The sequence below is a fragment of the Eptesicus fuscus genome, chromosome 13 (genome assembly GCF_027574615.1).
Source record: "Eptesicus fuscus isolate TK198812 chromosome 13, DD_ASM_mEF_20220401, whole genome shotgun sequence".
Classification (NCBI taxonomy): Eukaryota; Metazoa; Chordata; class Mammalia; order Chiroptera; family Vespertilionidae; genus Eptesicus; species Eptesicus fuscus.
In genome coordinates, this window is record NC_072485.1 from 2,001,796 (window position 1) to 2,019,676 (window position 17,881).

Genomic DNA, 17,881 nt, shown 5'->3' on the forward strand with positions numbered 1-17,881 from the left:
ATTCACCCTTTTAACATATAAACACTGGATGTTTCTTCAAACAGATGGCCCGGATGATGTCCCACAGTGTAATGAAAGAGTAGTTACAAACTCAGGGATGTGTTTCCAGCAAAACTTGTAGCTGTGTCATGGCCAAATACCCAGTTATTCATTGTCTTCTTCCTAAACAGAACTTCTGTGATTTATAATTTTCTCCTGCCTTGAACATTTATGTAAATAACCTTTAGCAATAAAGATTTATCAGTTGTACAATTGGCTTTATATACACATCTGAATTTTAAATAGCAGGTAACAGAAAACAGATGGATATGTACGGTATTTCATCTTCACTGAAAATTTTCTTACTGGCAGGCTGGAAGTTAGTAATGGGTAGAATTAATGTCTACTGGAGAAATAAACTGATAAGGAGTTTCACAGAATTTTCACATTGCCATGGAAAACTCAGAATCCGGCACAACAAGCTACTTAGTTTGGGGATTCTTTTGTGAGAAACACTCACCTGTCTGAATTCAAATAACAGACTTGGAGACAGAGGATGGCAAACAATGAGACTTTTAATGCGGTCTTGCAAGATCGGGTGTCTGGTTGAGCAGGCACACGGGAGCGTGGATCCCAGGCAGTGTATGCCTAGTCCGGGAGAGTCCCTACCCTGGCTGCTCATTGGCTGAGTACTACGGGGTCAACAGTTTCCCCGCCTTGCCTAGGTCTCATTGTCTCCTCCTGGATTATTTTAAAAATGGGCCGAGGCCTTTCCTAGTTGCCTCCACCTCCCCTTGTCTAGTTGTGGAGGGCGATCTTCCTGGAAATGTGCTGCTGGTCACGCACACAGTTCTTCTTTTTCTTTTTTGGTATATCTTATTGATTTAAGAGAGGGAGGGAGAGGGATAGAGAGTTAGGAACATCGGATGTGCCCGAAACCAAAGTACATGCCCTTGACCGGAATCGAACCTGGGATCCTTCAGTCCGCAGGCTGATGTTCTATCCACTGAGCCAAACCGGCCAGGGTGTATGCACAGTTCTTTGTGCTTATACCCTTTCCCCTCCTCCCTACATCCTTTGCCCCCCCTCCCCGCCACCCCGAAAATTCAGTAACCAACTGGCAACATGCTGTTAGTTTTCTGCTCTGAAAGTTGACTATGCTGGAGATGGGTCACAGAGGCCTGTTTCCTATACTTTCAAGGGCAGAGCATCATCTATTCCATTTGGGACCCTTTCACTACCTTCTTAAAGGTGAAAACACCAGTTTTCACATCTAGTAGACTCTCAGTCAGTGATGGCGAACCTATGACACATGTGTCAGCACTGACACGCGTAGCCATTTCTGACGACACGTGGCTGCTGAGGCGGCCGCATGCCGGGGATGAAACATTTGCTGCTCCTGAGGATGAAACATTTGCGAAATAATGTCTTTTCCTCAAAGTGACACACTACCCGAGTTAGGCTCAGTTTTTTGGCGAAGTTTGACACACCAGGCTCAAAAGGTTGCCCATCGCTGCTCTGATAGAGGAATGAGAGTTGAAAAATGGAAAGTTATGAAAATTCCCCAAATGCTGAACAGTTTGGCTCCCCTCTTGCTTTCATTCAATATCCTGAGATTCCAGGTTGGCTGGTGATGAAAGCAGGCGCCGGTCCGTTTCTCTTCATTGGAACGTGAGGCCATCTCTTCCTCTCACGGCAGCTGTGCGAACACATCACTCTTCCCCGGCCCAGGTATCCGCCCGGCGCCTCCGCTCTGCGCTGTGACGGTGTCACGGCCACGGCCAACAGCACCTGAACGCGCAGGTCCGGCAGGGGCTGGCCGCGATGACCCGCCCGCTCCGCCGAAGGACGGAGGCGCCCGCCCACCTCCAAGGCCCAGCAGCGGGTGTTGGCCCGGCCCCGTGACCCGCAGGCCCCGGGGACGGGGTTCACGGAAGCCGGTCCTGGGCGTTGGGAGGGGGAAGGTCCCGGACCCGGCGGAGGAGACGGTCCGGCCGCAGGACCCACAGCTCCAAGGAGCACGTTTCTCCCAGGCCGCAGCCCCCCCCCCCGCCCCCATTCCGGGCAGAGAAGCCACACAGCCTGGGGGGCACGCACTCGTGCGGGTGCGGTCCCGGGAGAGCCCTTCCCGAGCCGCTCGGAATCGCCATCTTAAGCGTTTCCGCCGCCACCTGCGGCGACGCCACTTCCGGTGTCACCTGCGCCGTCGCGGGAGGTAAACCAGGTGCGCTGCGCCGGGAGCCGCCGGGATGCAGCCGCCGGGAGCCGCGGGAGGCCGCGCCCCGCTCGTGCTGCTGGGCGTCCTGCTCCTCCGGGGTGAGCGGGGTGGGGGGGGCGTCCTGCTCCTCCGGGGTGAGCGGGGGGGCGGGGGGGGGGGGGGCGTCCTGCTCCTCCGGGGTGAGCGGGGGGCGGGGGGCGTCCTGCTCCTCCGGGGTGAGCGGGGGGGCGGGGGGCGTCCTGCTCCTCCGGGGTGAGCGGGGGGCGGGGGGCGGGGGGCGTCCTGCTCCTCCGGGGTGAGCGGGGGGCGGGGGGCGTCCTGCTCCTCCGGGGTGAGCGGGGGGGCGGGGGGCGTCCTGCTCCTCCGGGGTGAGCGCACGGAGCTGGGGGCGGGCGCGGGTCCGGTTCCGCGGGGGTCCCGGGGCAGGAAGGAAGCGGGACGTGGGGAGGATGCTCGCTCCCTGCGATCACCACCCCCTCGGCTGGTCCGCACTTTGGGGAGCCCGGGACTGACGGCTGGCCGGGCCGCGAGGGTTCGGGAGGCGCGAGGGGCCCGCGGGCCCGGTTAGGGCCCCCCGCCGTCTGGTGCGGGCTCGGCGGCTCGGAGGCTGCGGGGCTGCGGGCTGTGTTAGGCTTAGGCAGGGGCAGGCCTAGCGGTCAGGCGTTTGTCCCGGGTGTTGGGGAAGAAAAACACGACTTGGTAATTTATTTTTTGGGAGGTGATTATCAGAGCCCAGCACACAAAACATGTATTAGCTACAGGGAAGATGTGCTGTGATTTGGCTCTGTAACAGAGGCGCATTCTGTTGAGGAAAAGACTTTAGCATTTTAATAGCACATTTTTTAAATACAAGAAAGGACACATGGGTTCTGTTGGAAGCTTAATGTGTAGTATTAACTGATGTCAGAAGTACAGAATCCACACTGTGACATATTCTTAAAATTTGGGTAAGTTTTGCTTTCATGCAGTTCCCAAATTGCAGAAATTTCAACCCAGCTTAATTACCTAATTTTCAGTTGCAGTTATTGGTTGAATTTTGGAAAACATGTATGTGTGTATCTTTCTGGGAAATCCTGTTAGGAGAGCTGGCGGGACTGTTCCCATGGTGACATTCCCGGTGGGTAGGGGGACCTCCTGAGGGGACCTTAGCAAGAAGACTTAAGGCTGCTACAGGTGGGGAGTTTTCATTCGCTTGGTGAGTAATATTCCTGCTGCCAGCACACCCGGTCCCTCCCGCTGACGCTGTCATTAAAGTGACCAGTTTTTCAGCTAAATTATTTTGCAATAGAATACTTAGCTGCTAGTTATACCTCATGTCACTCCTCATATCCCAGACCCCTCCCCACAGAAACGTTCACATATTGTCACACTGAGATAAACAAAAGTAGAAGTGCTGGGTGGTTTCTTAAACTTGATGTCATTTCACATCTAGCCTGCATCAAATCTGGCAGGCCAAATAATTCAAACATTAGAAGTTGATTTTATGATCTGTGTACTTTATGAATTGATTTATCTTTTGCTTTTAAATATAAGTTGTTTTTTAAAAATAAATATTTCTATTGATTTCAGAGAGGAAGGGAGAGGGAGAGAGAGAGAGAAACACCAATGATGAGAGAGAATCACTGACCGGCTGCCACCTGCATAGCCCACACTGGGGATCGAGCCCACAATCCGGGCATGTGCCCTGACCGGGAATCGAACCGTGACCTCCTGGGCCATAGGTCAACGCTCAACCACTGAGCCATGCCAGCTGGGTTATAAATAAGTTCTTTTTGAGATACAATTCACATGCCATACAATTTGTCCATTTAAAGTGTACAATTTGGTGGCTTTTGGTATATTCAGAGTTGTACAATCATTTTGGCATCATTTTCATCACTCCGAAGAGAAATCCCATATCCATGAACAGCCACTCCCCTTCCCTCCCTTCCCCCCGCTCCTGGCATACGTCAGTCTGCTTTCTATTGCGGTGGATTTCCCTGTCTGGACATTTCAGAGCCACGAAATCCTATAATATGTGGATTTGTGAGTGTGTGTGTGTGTGTGTGTGTGTGTGACTGGCTTCTTTCAATGAGTGTGTTTTCAAGGTTCAGCCTTTAAAAACAATTCTTTGAATCTGCTATGTGATACCATGTTTCATACCATGTTTGTTTGTCTTTACTCTTCGAAGATAGGACCCGTTCTTTATTAGCGTGTTTGAATTCTCCCTAGGTTATAACGCAGTCCCGCTGTATCCGTTGTCTGAGTGCTATAAACCGTAGGCACCTAAGGTTCTCACACTCTCTCTTTTTCATTTAAGCGGGCAGTTTTATGAATCAAAGGCCGACAATGTATATTTTGGAAAACTGGGTGTACAAAATTGGGAGTTTGGTCATTTAAAAAATTTCTTCCATGTCTAAAATTACTTATGTTTAACTGTGATTTCCCTGCTTTGTTCCCAGATTAAAATTTTTAAAAAAAATTTATTGATTTTAGAGAGAGAGGAAGGGAGGGAAGAGAGAGAGAGAGAGAGAGTAGGGGAGAGGAAGAGAGAGAGAGAGAGAGAGAGAGAGAGAGAGAGAGAGAGTTGATTTTTGTATGTTCCCTGACTGGGGATTGAACCTGCAACCTCGATGTATGGGGACAACGCTCTAACCAACTGAGGTACCTGGCCAGGACAAAATTAAATCTTAAAAAAGCATGGAAGTTACTTAGAGATAGGGAGTGAGGAAAACTCCAGACATACAGAGGAACATATACAAGACATGGAAGCATTGAATAACTCTCCAAGCAAATTTTCTGAAACCAACCTTTACTGGGTTAGCTCAAAGCACACAGGCTGGCCAGACATCTCTGAGGTCAGCAGGGCGGTGCCCTGGGTCAGCTCCCACGGGCTCTCGGAGCCGGGGATGCGCATTTCATCCTAACAGCCTTCGGAGACTTCACCTTTGTAGCTGGGAATTAGCCATGGTGGGAATATTTTCTCACAGAAATTGTCAAACCCTACATATTTGATTTTTTTTCTTTTTAAACTATTTTTTATGAATTTCAGAAAGGAAGGGAAAGGGAGAGAGATAGAAACATCAATGATGAGAGAGTATCATTAATTGGCTGCCTCCTGCACGCCCCTCACTGGGGATCTAGCCTGCAACCCGGGCATGTATCTGACTGGGAATCGAACCGGGACCTCCTGGTTCATAGGTCAACACTCAACCACTGAGCCATGCTGGCCGGGCTTGAATTTTTTTTCTTCTAGCTGTTTACCAGCACACCTCTGGATGGAGTGATGGTTTTAATTGATCTGGGTCCTGCCCCCACCTCCCAGGCTGGGGGTGGGGTCAGCTGCTAGTTATACCTCATTTGCTCCTCTCACCTGATCCATTCACTTCTCCGTTCTGCTCTCTCCTCCCCCGAAGGCTGACCCTTTAGAGCCGTGGTCGGCAAACTGAGGCTTGAGAGCCACATGCGGCTCTTTGGCCCCTTGAGTGTGGCTCTTCCACAAAATACCACGGCCCCGGGCGAGTCTATTTTGAAGAAGTGGTATTAGAAGAAGTTTAAGTTTAAAAAACTTGGCTCTCAAAAGAAATGTCAATCGTCGTACTGTTGGTATTTGGCTCTGTGACTAATGAGTTTGCCGACCACTGCCTTAGAGCATCAGGCAGGCTCTCTTCCGTTGGCTTCCACGCAGGTCTGGTCACTGGGTGGCACTGGCAGGAGGTGAAAGTCATCTGCCCTGCTCCCTCCTTGCCGGGGTGCCCTGGCCCGTGTGGCCGAGGCCCTCCGTGGCGACAGCCCCTAGTAGGCGGCATAGTGCCATCTCCACCCGACGCTGGTGACACCGTGTCCCCCTTTCTTCCTTCAGGCTTGGGTGGCCAAGGGCTGTGCCTGCGTCGGCTTCCTTGACCCTTTGAAAAGTGGCCCATACGCGTTGCCAAGTCTCCGCTGCCTCTGCCTCTGTGTCCTGCCCGGGCCCTGTCTGTCTGATGGAGGCATTTCCCCCGGGGGCAGCGTGGGAAGGGTGGGCATCCGAAGCAGATCTGTATTGTTAGGAAGGATGAGGGGGTGGATCCACCTCGCAACACAGTGCATTCCACTCCATTTGAGACCCTGCGGTGGCGTATTCAGGGCTGTACCCAGTCACGCGGGCACTCGGAGGCCAGTGTGGCCCGCGATACAGGTTGGGTATCATTAGCCGACTGGCAGTTGTTGCATCTATAAAAGTGGGTGGGATTATCCAGGAACGGTGTTGTATGAAGAACGTGGGCTCAGGGTGGAGCTCTAAGGAACACCAGTATTTAAGGGGTGGGCAGGACAGGAAGAGCCTTAGAAAGAGATTTTATAAAAACGGTCAGAGACGCGGGTGTGTGTGTGTGTGTGTGTGTGTGTGTAACAATCAGTGTGGAGAGTTGGTTGGAGGAGACTAATGAGATTCTGGGTTGTAACTCTAACCCATATTCTTTGCTCTAATTCAAGGTTGGCACCCTTCTGTAAAGGACCGGAGAATGCATGGCTTAGGCTTTGTGGTCGCCTGCAGTAACCGCTCCGCTCTGCTGCAGCAGCGCTGGAGCCCGGGGCAGCGCGGCGATGAGCAGTGTGGTGTGTTTCTGTGGATGTTGTGGGCTGACGTGGCCCGTGAGCCATAGTTTGCTGACCCTGCCCTCAGCCAGCTACCCGCTTGACATTATCCCTGACATACATCCAAGGCACCTTGAACTTCTCCGAAATGAAACTCGTATTCTTTCCTTCCAAGCATGGCACTGTTCTAGTCTTCCCTGAGTGTCGTGAATGGCAACCCCAAGTCAGTAACCTGAGCGTCCCGGCACCTCTCTCTCTAGCATCCACGTCGGATCTGTCACCAGTTCTGGCTGATTTTACCTCGAAAGTGCCGCCTGCCCTGCCCCCTCCATGCCCACTGCCACCAGCGTCGTTCAGCTCCCAGATTCCTCATGGACTATTGCAGTGGACTCCTAAGTCATCTTCTCTTTCCTTGTGGCTCCTCCTCATTGTCTTCCCTGGAGCAATCTTACACATGCAGACCTTGTCACGTCTGCCATCGCTCAGTCCACACTCAACCATTTCCCATGGCTTCCCATTACTCTAAGAATAAGGACTCAATTTCTAAAGTCCTACATGATCTGCTTCCTGCCTACCTCCTAGCCTCATCTCACCTTTCTCTCTCCCGCCCTTTCTCTCTCTATCTCTCCCTCCCCCCGCTTTGTGTTAAGCCATACTGCCTGTATTTCAGTTCCCTGACGGACCGTGCTCCTTGGCACAGGACCTTTGCATATGCTGTGCCTTCTGCCTGGAACGCTCTCCCTCTCTTGCTTTATTACCCTTCAGAACTCATCTCAAAAGTAGCCTTTTCAGGGATGCCTGCATTTCAGGGATGCCTGCATTAGCCACTCCCTGCTCCCTACCACACGGGGATTTCCACAGCCACGCTCTTGTCTTTTCTTCATAGTACTCACCGAAGTTTGTCGTTATGATTTGATTAATGTGTTGAATTTCTGTATTTTAAGTTCCAAAACTGGGCGTGTGTTTATTTTGCTCACGTTTAATTTCTTGCTGAGAAAGTGGCACAAAACAGATGCTCAATAAATATATGTTAAAGGTTGAGCGAATGAATGAGAGAATTTGTCCTGGGAGCCGTGGGTAGAGAAGGTCAAGTAGTCCCTGCTGCCGAGAGCCGGTAAAACCAGGAGCGAAAAGTGCCTGTTAGAGTCTTCAGTTCCTGTGTTTGGCGGTTGTCAGACGTGATGCCCTTTGCCAGAAGCGGTAGGGGAGTGCGGCTTGGGCTTCTGGGGCCCAGAAGGGGATGGGATGGGGGAAAGGGAGATGGCAGGCGGAGAACCTGGCGTAGGAAGGAGAGAGCAGTAGTTGATAATGAATAGTGTTACAGGGGCAAGGAGAGATTATTATTGTTTTTGTTGTTATTTATTGGTTCGCTTGTTTTTCAAGATGAGAGAGACTCTGTGCTTAGAGGCTGAGGGAGAGAGCGCCTCTGCTGAAAGGGAGGCTGAAGGCGCTAGAGAGGGTCTTTCTGCCGGAGCAGGGCTTGGAGGGGAGACCAGGGCTGGCAGAGGAGCTGAGGTTCCGAGGAAAAGGGGAGTGGAAGCGAGGATGGATGCAGATGTGGGGAGGTGGTGGCTGGGCCGTTTGCACGGCCTGAAGTTTCTTGAAGAAGAGGAGACATTGTCTTCTGAGAGGGAGGGGTTTGTGGGCACACAGAGGGTGAGAGAGAAGGGCAGTTTGAAGAGTCAGACAGAGGAGCTGGCCAAGGCGGGTAAAAGGGCCTGTCCTCCATTCATGAGTTTCTGCGGTAACTGCCCTGGTGTGAGTTCCTCCCTCTGCACACCAGCCACAGGCGGAGTGGCCACGGAGTGCAGGGGCTGAGAACGTTGGAAACACTGTAAAATGGCCTTTCTCCCCAGAAGAAACTGTCGTTTGAACCAGTATGACCAGCGGCATATGCGCTCGAGTAGCCTTGTGTACTCAATGCAATGAGAACATTCAGAAACACGGTGAGCTGCATCCGGGAACTCGGGCGGCCGTCAGAGGGGGCTGCTGCTGGCCGGGTTTTGAAGGTCTGTGACCTTGAGTGATGGGGGCAGCCCAGGCAGCACGCGTAGGGTGGGGAGACCCTTCCAGACAAAGACAAGGCGCGAGGAGAATGGTACATTAGGAAATGGCAGGACATTCAGGGCCCGGAAAGGGGATGGATGGGTGGGTGGGCGGGTGGAGAAGCAAAGGTTTGGGTCAGATTGTCACTATTTGGATTTTGTTCTGTGGCCCGATAGAGGATTCTTGAAGGGTTTTGATGTTGGTGACATTTATTTTAATGATAAGAACTTCCATGGAAAGCTTCTGTTCCAGGTGCCGTGTTAGCGTCTCGTGGTTATCTTACTTGATCTCATTCACCCTCACCGCGATCCGCGAAGTGGGTCTTGTTATGATCCCCATCTGCCGGCTGAGGAAACGGGTGGAGCGGGGCCGGTGACTGACCCGGGCTTCCAGCTACGAGGTGGCTGGGCTGGCAGTGAAGCCAGACCTGTCTGATTCTGAATCCACACGTTAAAATGCTGCGTTTATGTTTAGAATAAAGGACTGGGGTCTGGGAGGGCGCAGTTTACCCATTTACTCCCACCTTTCATTTTCTCAGCTGCATCTTGAGTGATGAAAGGTGGCTCAGGAGTGAGGTCCCAGGAGAGAGCTGGGCGGAGGGATGGAGGCCTCCCAGCCGCACTGCATCCCAGAGGCATCGGCAAGGGCAGCCTGGCCGGCAGAGCGGATGCTGCGGACGCCCGTCGGCACAGTCATCGTTGGGCGGGTCAGAGTCTTAGCAGCGTTGTGAGCGCAGCCTGGTCTCCTCCTTCCGGAGGAATGTGCACGGGCTGGATTGTCTGGAGAGGAGCAGGGAGAAGGGCAGGCCCTGGCTGGCTGCTCCCACTCGGCCTCCGCCTCCGCCTGCCTGGGAGCTTGGGCAGGACAGAGGTGGCCGTGATGAGGAGCTCTGACGCGCTGAGGACTCGCTCTGGGTGGGTTGGGCTTCTCAGGCTGTACGTGTCTTAACTCATGAATTCCTCACCCGAGACAGAGCGAGGAACTGAAGCAGGAAAGTAACTTGCTTAAGGGCACAGGGCCAGCAAGTGACGGGCCGGGATGCGGCCCGCCGCTGCCCGGGGCGCTTGGCTTCGGGGTCGTGCGTGGGCTGCGGCGTCAGCCTCCTGCTCTGTGAGCCCACAGCCTGGGCCTTCGCCTAGAGAAGGAGGCAGGAGACAGCCCCAGCGGCTCGCTGTCCTCAGAACCGGTGCCCACGTGGGAGACCGAGTTCCACTCACTGTTCTCCGAATGCAGACGGGATTGGTCAAAAGAAAGGGCCAACTCTTGTGGGGGGTGGAGCTTCAGAGCTGGATATGTGAGGTGGTTTTGGAAAGAGTAAGTCTCTAGAGAATTTAAAAATGTTATCTTATTTTTACTTTAAAAATATATATTTTTATTGATGTCAGAGAGGAAGAGAGAGGGAGAGGGAGAGAAACATCAGTGATGAGAGAACAATCCATCTGCTGCCTCCTGCACGCCCCCTACTGGGGATCGAGCCCACAACCCAGCATGTGCCCTGACGGAGAATTGAACTGTGACTCCTGGTTTATTGACTTGAGAGAGACACATCAGTTAGTTGCCTCTCCCACTGGCCCCAACGGGGCCTGGGGAGCCTGCAACCAAGGTACCTGAGGAATTGAACCCACCACCCTTTGATCCGCAGGCTGACAACGCTAACCATTGGGCAACTGGCCAGGGCTTTTATTTTTACACTAGAGGCCCGATGCATGAAGATTCCTGCAAGAATGGGCCTTCCTTCCCCTGGCTGCCGGCTCCGCCTTCGCTCTGGCTGGAGCCACCTTTCCGCTCTGGCCTGGAGCTGCCTTTCCGCCTTCCCACGCTGCCCAGAGGCCCGGAGTGGCTGGGGTGGTGCGGAAAACCTGCGTTGTCACCATGGCGCCTGTGTATGCAAATTAACCCACCATCTTTGTTGGGTTAATTTGCATACTCACTCCTGATTGGCTGGTGGGTGTTGCGAAGGTATGGTCAATTAGCATGTTACTCTTTTATGAGTGTAGACTAGGGGCCCAGTGCATGAATTTGTGCACCTTGAAAGGAACTGTGGGTCGCAGTGGGCACAGGGGTGGGTCTCAGCCCATCCTCTGCACCCCTGCTCGGACCCTCCTGCCATGGCCCCCGGTCCCCTGTCTGCTGGCAGCCCTGCTCCCACTGCCACTGCTCCCACGTGCTGACGGTGCTGGCCCCGCTCATACCTGCTGACAGCGCGTAGCAATTGGGGCCGGTACCAGCAGCAGGTGTGAGCGGGGCTGGCGCTGTCAGTGGGTGAGTGGTGGCTGCTGTCCCGATCACCCCTCAGGAGCAGGGGGAGGTGGAGAAGACCTCAGGGGCAATCTGGGCCGGCAGCTGCTGCTCGCACTCGCTGATGGCACCAAGTGATCGGGACCAGCGCCGGGCGCCAGCAGCGGGTGTGAGTGGGGCAGGCAGCGGGTGTGAGCAGGGCTGGCACCGGCAGCAGGTGCGAGCGTCAGGTGGGACTGTGGCTCATGGGAGCAGAGAATTTTCAGTAACCACCAGAGACTCACCCCAATGACACTGACTGGCAGCCCGCCTTGGTCTGGCACCCCCACTCACCTGCTCCACCATCCCGCCGCAGCTGACGCCGGCCATGTTCTGTGCTCTGCTGCCTGCTGCCAATGCCCGCCATGTTCTGCACGTGCCCCCTCGTGGTCAGCACATGTCATAGTGACCGGTTGTTCGGTTGTTCGGTTGTTCTGCTGTTCAGTCTATTTGCATATTAGGGTTTTAGATTTTAGAATGATTAGGTGGTTTTGTTTTCCTCCCCCTGGTTTACTTTAAAATTTTTCTTTTCTTTAATATATTTTATTGATTTCAGAGAGGAAGGGAAAGGGAGAGAGAGATAGAAACATCAATGATGAGAGAGAATCATTGATTGGCTGCCTCCTACAGGCCCTCCCACTGGGGATCCAGCCCGCAACCCAAGCATGTACCCTTGACCAGAATCGAACCCGGGACCCTTCAGCCTGCAGGCTGACGCTCTATACACTAAGCCAAACCGGCTAGGGCTCCCTGGTTTACTTATAATGGATGTGTGAGTCATTAACCCGCTTTAAGACCGGAAGAACCAAAACAAAGCTAGATAGAACCTTAGGGCAGTTTTATATGATTTTTTTTAAACATACACACACACACACACACACACACACACACACACACACACCAAAACACAGTCCTGTTCTTTCCCATCCGCATCGTGCCGGTGGGTGAGGCAGTGGTAGCTGCAGGTGGCAGCCATGCTTCCGTGGGGCAGTCCCTCAGACCACAGCGGTGACACATTCCTGGAGGAGTGTGAGGCGTGTGTGAGGGGCGTGGGTGGTGGTGCCGCTCAGCCTGCTGTGGGCGGACCCACGGTTCGCACCAGTCCAGCCACACATCTGTGGTTGGGAAAACCAGCTTTTACATTTTACTCAGCATTCCTCCTACGATTTCATATTGTAAAAGGACAGAAATACTACCTGTGATGGATGCAGATGTCCATGCCCGGTCCCCCACCCCCTCCCGGGGGGGCTGGTATGGGCAGGTGTTCGTTGCAGTGGTGTTTATGAGAGCCTGAAAAATGATAAATAGCACGTTTATGTTGTTCGGTCCTCTGTGTGTTCCACATGAACACATTTCCGGTGTCTGGGCTTGCTTTGACCAGGTGTTCACACGGCCCTTACCTTGGAGATCAAAGTGGATGCACATGTCCGGGGTTACGTTGGAGAGAAGATCAAGCTGAAATGCATTTTCAAGTCGACGTCGTCTGTCACTGACAAGCTCACCATAGACTGGACCTACCGGCCCCCCGGCAGCAGCCGCACCGAGTCAGTAAGTGTGTGGCAAACAGATGTCCTCACGTCTCCTGTGCTCCACCGCTGGGGACCCTTTCATCCCAGTCCAGGCGCCCCTCCGCCGTCCGTCTCGGACTAGAGGATGTGTGTCAGCCGCCTGACCTTCACGGAGTCACGTGAGGCCGTTCGCTCTTCCTGCGAGAGCTCTGCAAATAAGCGATAGAAAAAGCTTGTCAGGAGTTGAGAGGAAATGTACTCAGTGGTCCCGCCAGGACCGGCGGGCGGGTAGAAAGGTTCTCTGGGTCCAGCCGCAGGCATCCTTCTCTGACAGCTGCTCACTTCCGCCGCCCAGGTGGCCGGTGGGCGGGTGTGCTCTGGACCTGTGCTCTGTGGATTCAGCGGGCCGCGCCCGTCGTGTAAACCTCAGCACTGATTTAGGTGGTTCCTTTGATGACTGACAGGTGCTGTCGGTGACAGATGGTCTGTCCATAGTAGAAGCAATATCCTTGTGTCACACATATAAACTGCATTTATGGTTCAGATCCCATGTGGATGTCTAATTGAAGGTGGCAGTGCTTAAAAAGCCCTTTCTCTTGCCCTGGCCAGTTTGGCTCAGTGGATAGAGCATCGGCCCTTGGACTGAAGGGTCACAGGTTCGATTCCGGTCAAGGGCACGTACTGCAGTTAAAGACTCCTCCCGGCCTGGGCCCTGGTCGGGGCATGTGCAGGAGGCAACCAATCGATGTGTCTCTCTCACAATGTTTCTCTCTGTCTTTTCCTCTCTCTCCCACTCTCTCTAAAAGATCAAAGGAAAAAATCCTCCGGTGAGGATTGCCAACAACAACCAAACAAACAAAACCCCCTTTCTTGTATGTTTCCAGCAGCATCCTCAGCTCAGGATAGCTGCTGTCCGAGTGTGGATGTCATAGCTGTGTTCAAGACCGTGCTTTTGGAAGTCCCTTTAATCTGCGTTCCTGTTTCCTTCATTGGGAAAACTTTCCGTTTGATTTTAACGTGTAGCTTTGCATTTTGTGTTAGGAGTCCTTGTTGAAAGGAAGCTCGGGGCTAGGCAGGTGAAGGAAACCAGGTTGTGTTCATGGTCCTTTTTTTCTTTAGACTTAAAATAGTTCACTTGATTTGAGTGGTTGGAAACTGTGGCTGGCCTTGTTTCTCTCTGCCCCCGGGGCCAAAAGTAGGACAGAAGAAGCAAGGGGGATTTTCTTGGGTCAGAAACCTCAGATGCTAACAGCAAGCGGTTCTCGTGTGGCACTTCCTGTGAGTGGGTCAGGAAGCCCGTTCACCAGCTCGGAGTTCCGGAGTTCCCGGCCTTTAAAGGCACACGAAGTGATGCTGCAGTTATGGGGTCGGTCGGGGTCCTGGCAGACTAACCAGGATTTGCACCTCAACTGAACTTGGAATCGAGGTCACATCCATCTCCAAGTGCACAGCAGGCCTTGTTTGGTCAGTAAGGAGTTTCAGACCCTTTCTTTTATGTTGATGCTGATCATCAGCAGCAAGCATTCTTTCTTTTAAATCCTCACCCAAGGGTATTTTTCTAGAAAGTGTAAGAGAGGGAAGGACAGAGAGAAATATGGAAACACATTGATTGGTTGCCTCCTGCATGCGCCCTGACCAGGGCCTGGGCTGGGGAGGAGCCTGCAACCGAGATTCGTGACCTTGCCCGGAATAGAGCCTGGGAGCCTTTGATCCGCAGGCTGACACTCTATCCACTGAGCCACACCAGCCAGGGCAGCAGTAGGCGTTCTCTGCGTCCCTTTGTGGAACACAAAGCACACATGTTCTTATTCATTAATGTCTGTATTTCCCACCGGACTGCAGACTCCATGAGAGCAGGGCCTGTGCTTCTGAGGCTCCCATTATCTCCTTTGGCGTAGCACACAGTAGGTGTGCAGTACGTAGTTGTTGGATGAATGCATGAACAAATGAACCCATAAGTGATTCAGCGTCTTCTTTGGGAAGTTGCTCTTCACAATTGGGCAGTGGTTCCAAAGTGGGGAGGTGCCAAGCAAGCAGAGAAGGGACGGCCGGACTCCCGCGTGAGACGATCGTGTGGTGTCGCAGGACCCGCCGGGCCACCAGCAGGCGCACGTAGGTGCTTTGCTGGGAAGCGTCCGGCCCCCCAGCAGCGGTGCTGTGACTCAGCGCACGTCTTATCCCCTGCCCCCGGCCCAGCGCAGGGCGGAGTGCTGATCATGCATCAGCCGGATGTTTGTTAACTGCCAAGATAGGTAACCTGAGAGAGGCCTGGTGATAGTATACCCGCCTGGTGATTTTGAAAATATACGAAAACCCCCTCTTTTTACTTGGTAGCCAGGTGCCTTTGATAACTCACTTAGTTTTTCTGTACTTGGCCTGTTTCCCTTTCTGTAAATCGGGAAGAATTACTAGTATACTTGCCCCAAATGTATGAGGCTCAAATGAGCAAATGCATAGGAGTCACTTGTAAACCCTACAGTGTTATAGGAATACTAGAGGCCCAGTGCATGAATTTGTGCACGGGTGGGGTCTGGCCTGCCCACCCCAATCGGGCAGATGGGGCCAGGCCGAGGGGGGTGTGGGTCGAGGGCGGCTGGCCGGCCCCATCCCCTGGTCGAACTCCCGGTCGAGGGGTCAATTTGCATGTTAGCTTTTTATTACATAGGATTAGATGCTACTTTAGAATAGGGTTTCTCAACTTTGGCACTGCTGCCATTCTGAGCTAGAGGATTTTTTGTGGTGTTGGCTGTTCTACGCATCATAGGATTGTATTTTATTTTTGTTTATAAGTATATTTTTTATTGATTTCAGAGAGGAAGGGAGAGGGAGAGGGAGAGAGAGATAGGAACATCAATGATGAGAGAGAATCATTGATTGGCTGCCTCCTGCACGCCCCACACTGGGGATTGAGCCTGCCATCCAGGCCTGTGCCCTGACCGGGAATCGAACTGTGACCTCCTGATTCATAGGTCGATGCTCAATCACTGAGCCACGCTGGACGGGCCATCGCAGGATTTTAGTAAGATCCTGGCCTCCATCCACTGGATGCAGCAGCACTCCCCGTTGTGACAAGCAGAACTGTCTCCAAACATTGCCCGGTGCCTCTGGGGCACGATCGCCCCGTGGAGAGCTCCTGCCTCAGGCCTTGAGGAGACGTAGAGGAGGCTGCAGAGTGAGGGTGGAGTCTTCGTCAGGCCTTCCTCTGTGCTCCTTGGCCCGTCTTGGAACCTGCAGGATGGAGGCAAACCAAGTATAAAACGGTGCTCAACGGAGAAGACCCCTGACACACGGATGTTTTACTTTAGACCTACTAAGCTTTCCGTTGTTGTGCGTTTTCCGAATTAACTGTTTCCCTCCTGTGCTGCTTTCTCAGATTTTCCACTACCAGTCCTTCCAGTACCCCAGCACCGCAGGCACGTTTCGCGACCGGATCTCCTGGGTCGGAGACGTGTACAAAGGGGACGCGTCCATAAGCATAAGCAACCCCACCACCAGGGACAACGGGACCTTCAGCTGCGCCGTGAAGAACCCCCCAGACGTGCACCATAACATTCCCGTGACGGAGCTCACAGTCACAGAGAGAGGTGAGCCTCCAGCCCCTGAGGGCTCACAGTCAGAGAGGGGTGATCCTCCAGCCCCTGAGGGCTCACAGTCAGAGAGGGGTGAGACTCCAGCCCCTGAGGGCTCACAGTCAGAGCGGGGTGAGACTCCAGCCCCTGAGGGCTCACAGTCAGAGAGGGGTGAGACTCCAGCCCCTGAGGGCTCACAGTCAGAGCGGGGTGAGACTCCAGCCCCTGAGGGCTCACAGTCAGAGAGGGGTGAGACTCCAGCCCCTGAGGGCTCACAGTCAGAGAGGGGTGAGCCTCCTCCAGCCCTTGAGGGCTCATAGTCAGAGAGGGGTGAGCTGCCAGCCCCTGAGGGCTCACAGTCAGAGAGGGGTGAGCCTCCTCCAGCCCCTGAGGGCTCACAGTCAGAGAGGGGTGAGCCTCCAGCCCCTGAGGGCTCACAGTCAGAGAGGGGTGATCCTCCAGCCCCTGAGGGCTCACAGTCAGAGAGGGGTGAGCCTCCTCCAGCCCCTGAGGGCTCACAGTCAGAGAGAGGTGAGCCTCCAGCCCCTGAGGGCTCACAGTCAGAGAGGGGTGAGCCTCCTCCAGCCCCTGAGGGCTCACAGTCAGAGAGAGGTGAGCCTCCTCCAGCCCCTGAGGGCTCACAGTCAGAGAGGGGTGAGCCTCCAGCCCCTGAGGGCTCACAGTCAGAGAGGGGTGATCCTCCAGCCCCTGAGGGCTCACAGTCAGAGAGGGGTGAGCCTCCTCCAGCCCCTGAGGGCTCACAGTCAGAGAGGGGTGAGCCTCCAGCCCCTGAGGGCTCACAGTCAGAGAGGGGTGAGCCTCCAGCCCCTGAGGGCTCACAGTCAGAGAGGGGTGATCCTCCAGCCCCTGAGGGCTCACAGTCAGAGAGGGGTGATCCTCCAGCCCCTGAGGGCTCACAGTCAGAGCGGGGTGAGCCTCCAGCCCCTGAGGGCTCACAGTCAGAGAGGGGTGAGCTGCCAGCCCCTGAGGGCTCACAGTCAGAGAGGGGTGATCCTCCAGCCCCTGAGGGCTCACAGTCAGAGAGAGGTGAGCCTCCAGCCCCTGAGGGCTCACAGTCAGAGAGAGGTGAGCCTCCAGCCCCTGAGGGCTCACAGTCAGAGAGAGGTGAGCCTCCAGCCCCTGAGGGCTCACAGTCAGAGAGAGGTGAGCCTCCTCCAGCCCCTGAGGGCTCACAGTCAGAGAGAGGTGAGCCTCCAGCCCCTGAGGGCTCACAGTCAGAGAGAGGTGAGCCTCCAGCCCCTGAGGGCTCACAGTCAGAGCGGGGTGAGCCTCCAGCCCCTGAGGGCTCACAGTCAGAGAGGGGTGAGCTGCCAGCCCCTGAGGGCTCACAGTCAGAGAGGGGTGAGCCTCCTCCAGCCCCTGAGGGCTCACAGTCAGAGAGAGGTGAGCCTCCAGCCCCTGAGGGCTCACAGTCAGAGAGAGGTGAGCCTCCAGCCCCTGAGGGCTCACAGTCAGAGAGAGGTGAGCCTCCTCCAGCCCCTGAGGGCTCACAGTCAGAGAGGGGTGAGCCTCCAGCCCCTGAGGGCTCACAGTCAGAGAGGGGTGAGCCTCCAGCCCCTGAGGGCTCACAGTCAGAGAGGGGTGAGCCTCCAGCCCCTGAGGGCTCACAGTCAGAGAGGGGTGAGCCTCCTCCAGCCCCTGAGGGCTCACAGTCAGAGAGAGGTGAGCCTCCAGCCCCTGAGGGCTCACAGTCAGAGAGAGGTGAGCCT

At 54.3% G+C, this 17,881-nt stretch overlaps 2 protein-coding genes across 2 annotated transcripts in view; both read left to right on the forward strand.

Annotated features, from left to right (window-relative positions):
• The first annotated feature begins 1,794 nt into the window (after positions 1–1,794).
• MPZL3 (myelin protein zero like 3) overlaps positions 1,795–17,881 on the forward strand; it is a 30,946-nt gene continuing 14,859 nt past the window's right edge. Inside the window, exons 1-3 of the mRNA XM_054725597.1 lie at positions 1,795–2,295; positions 12,456–12,622; positions 15,956–16,166. Of these exons, the coding sequence (XP_054581572.1) occupies positions 2,229–2,295; positions 12,456–12,622; positions 15,956–16,166 (445 nt within the window). The 5' untranslated portion in view covers positions 1,795–2,228. The remainder of the gene's footprint in view (positions 2,296–12,455; positions 12,623–15,955; positions 16,167–17,881) is intronic.
• The window catches only part of JAML (junction adhesion molecule like), a 72,552-nt gene continuing 56,931 nt past the window's right edge, over positions 2,261–17,881 (forward strand). Inside the window, exon 1 of the mRNA XM_054725593.1 lies at positions 2,261–2,295. The gene's annotated coding sequence lies outside the window, so the exon portion shown is untranslated. The remainder of the gene's footprint in view (positions 2,296–17,881) is intronic.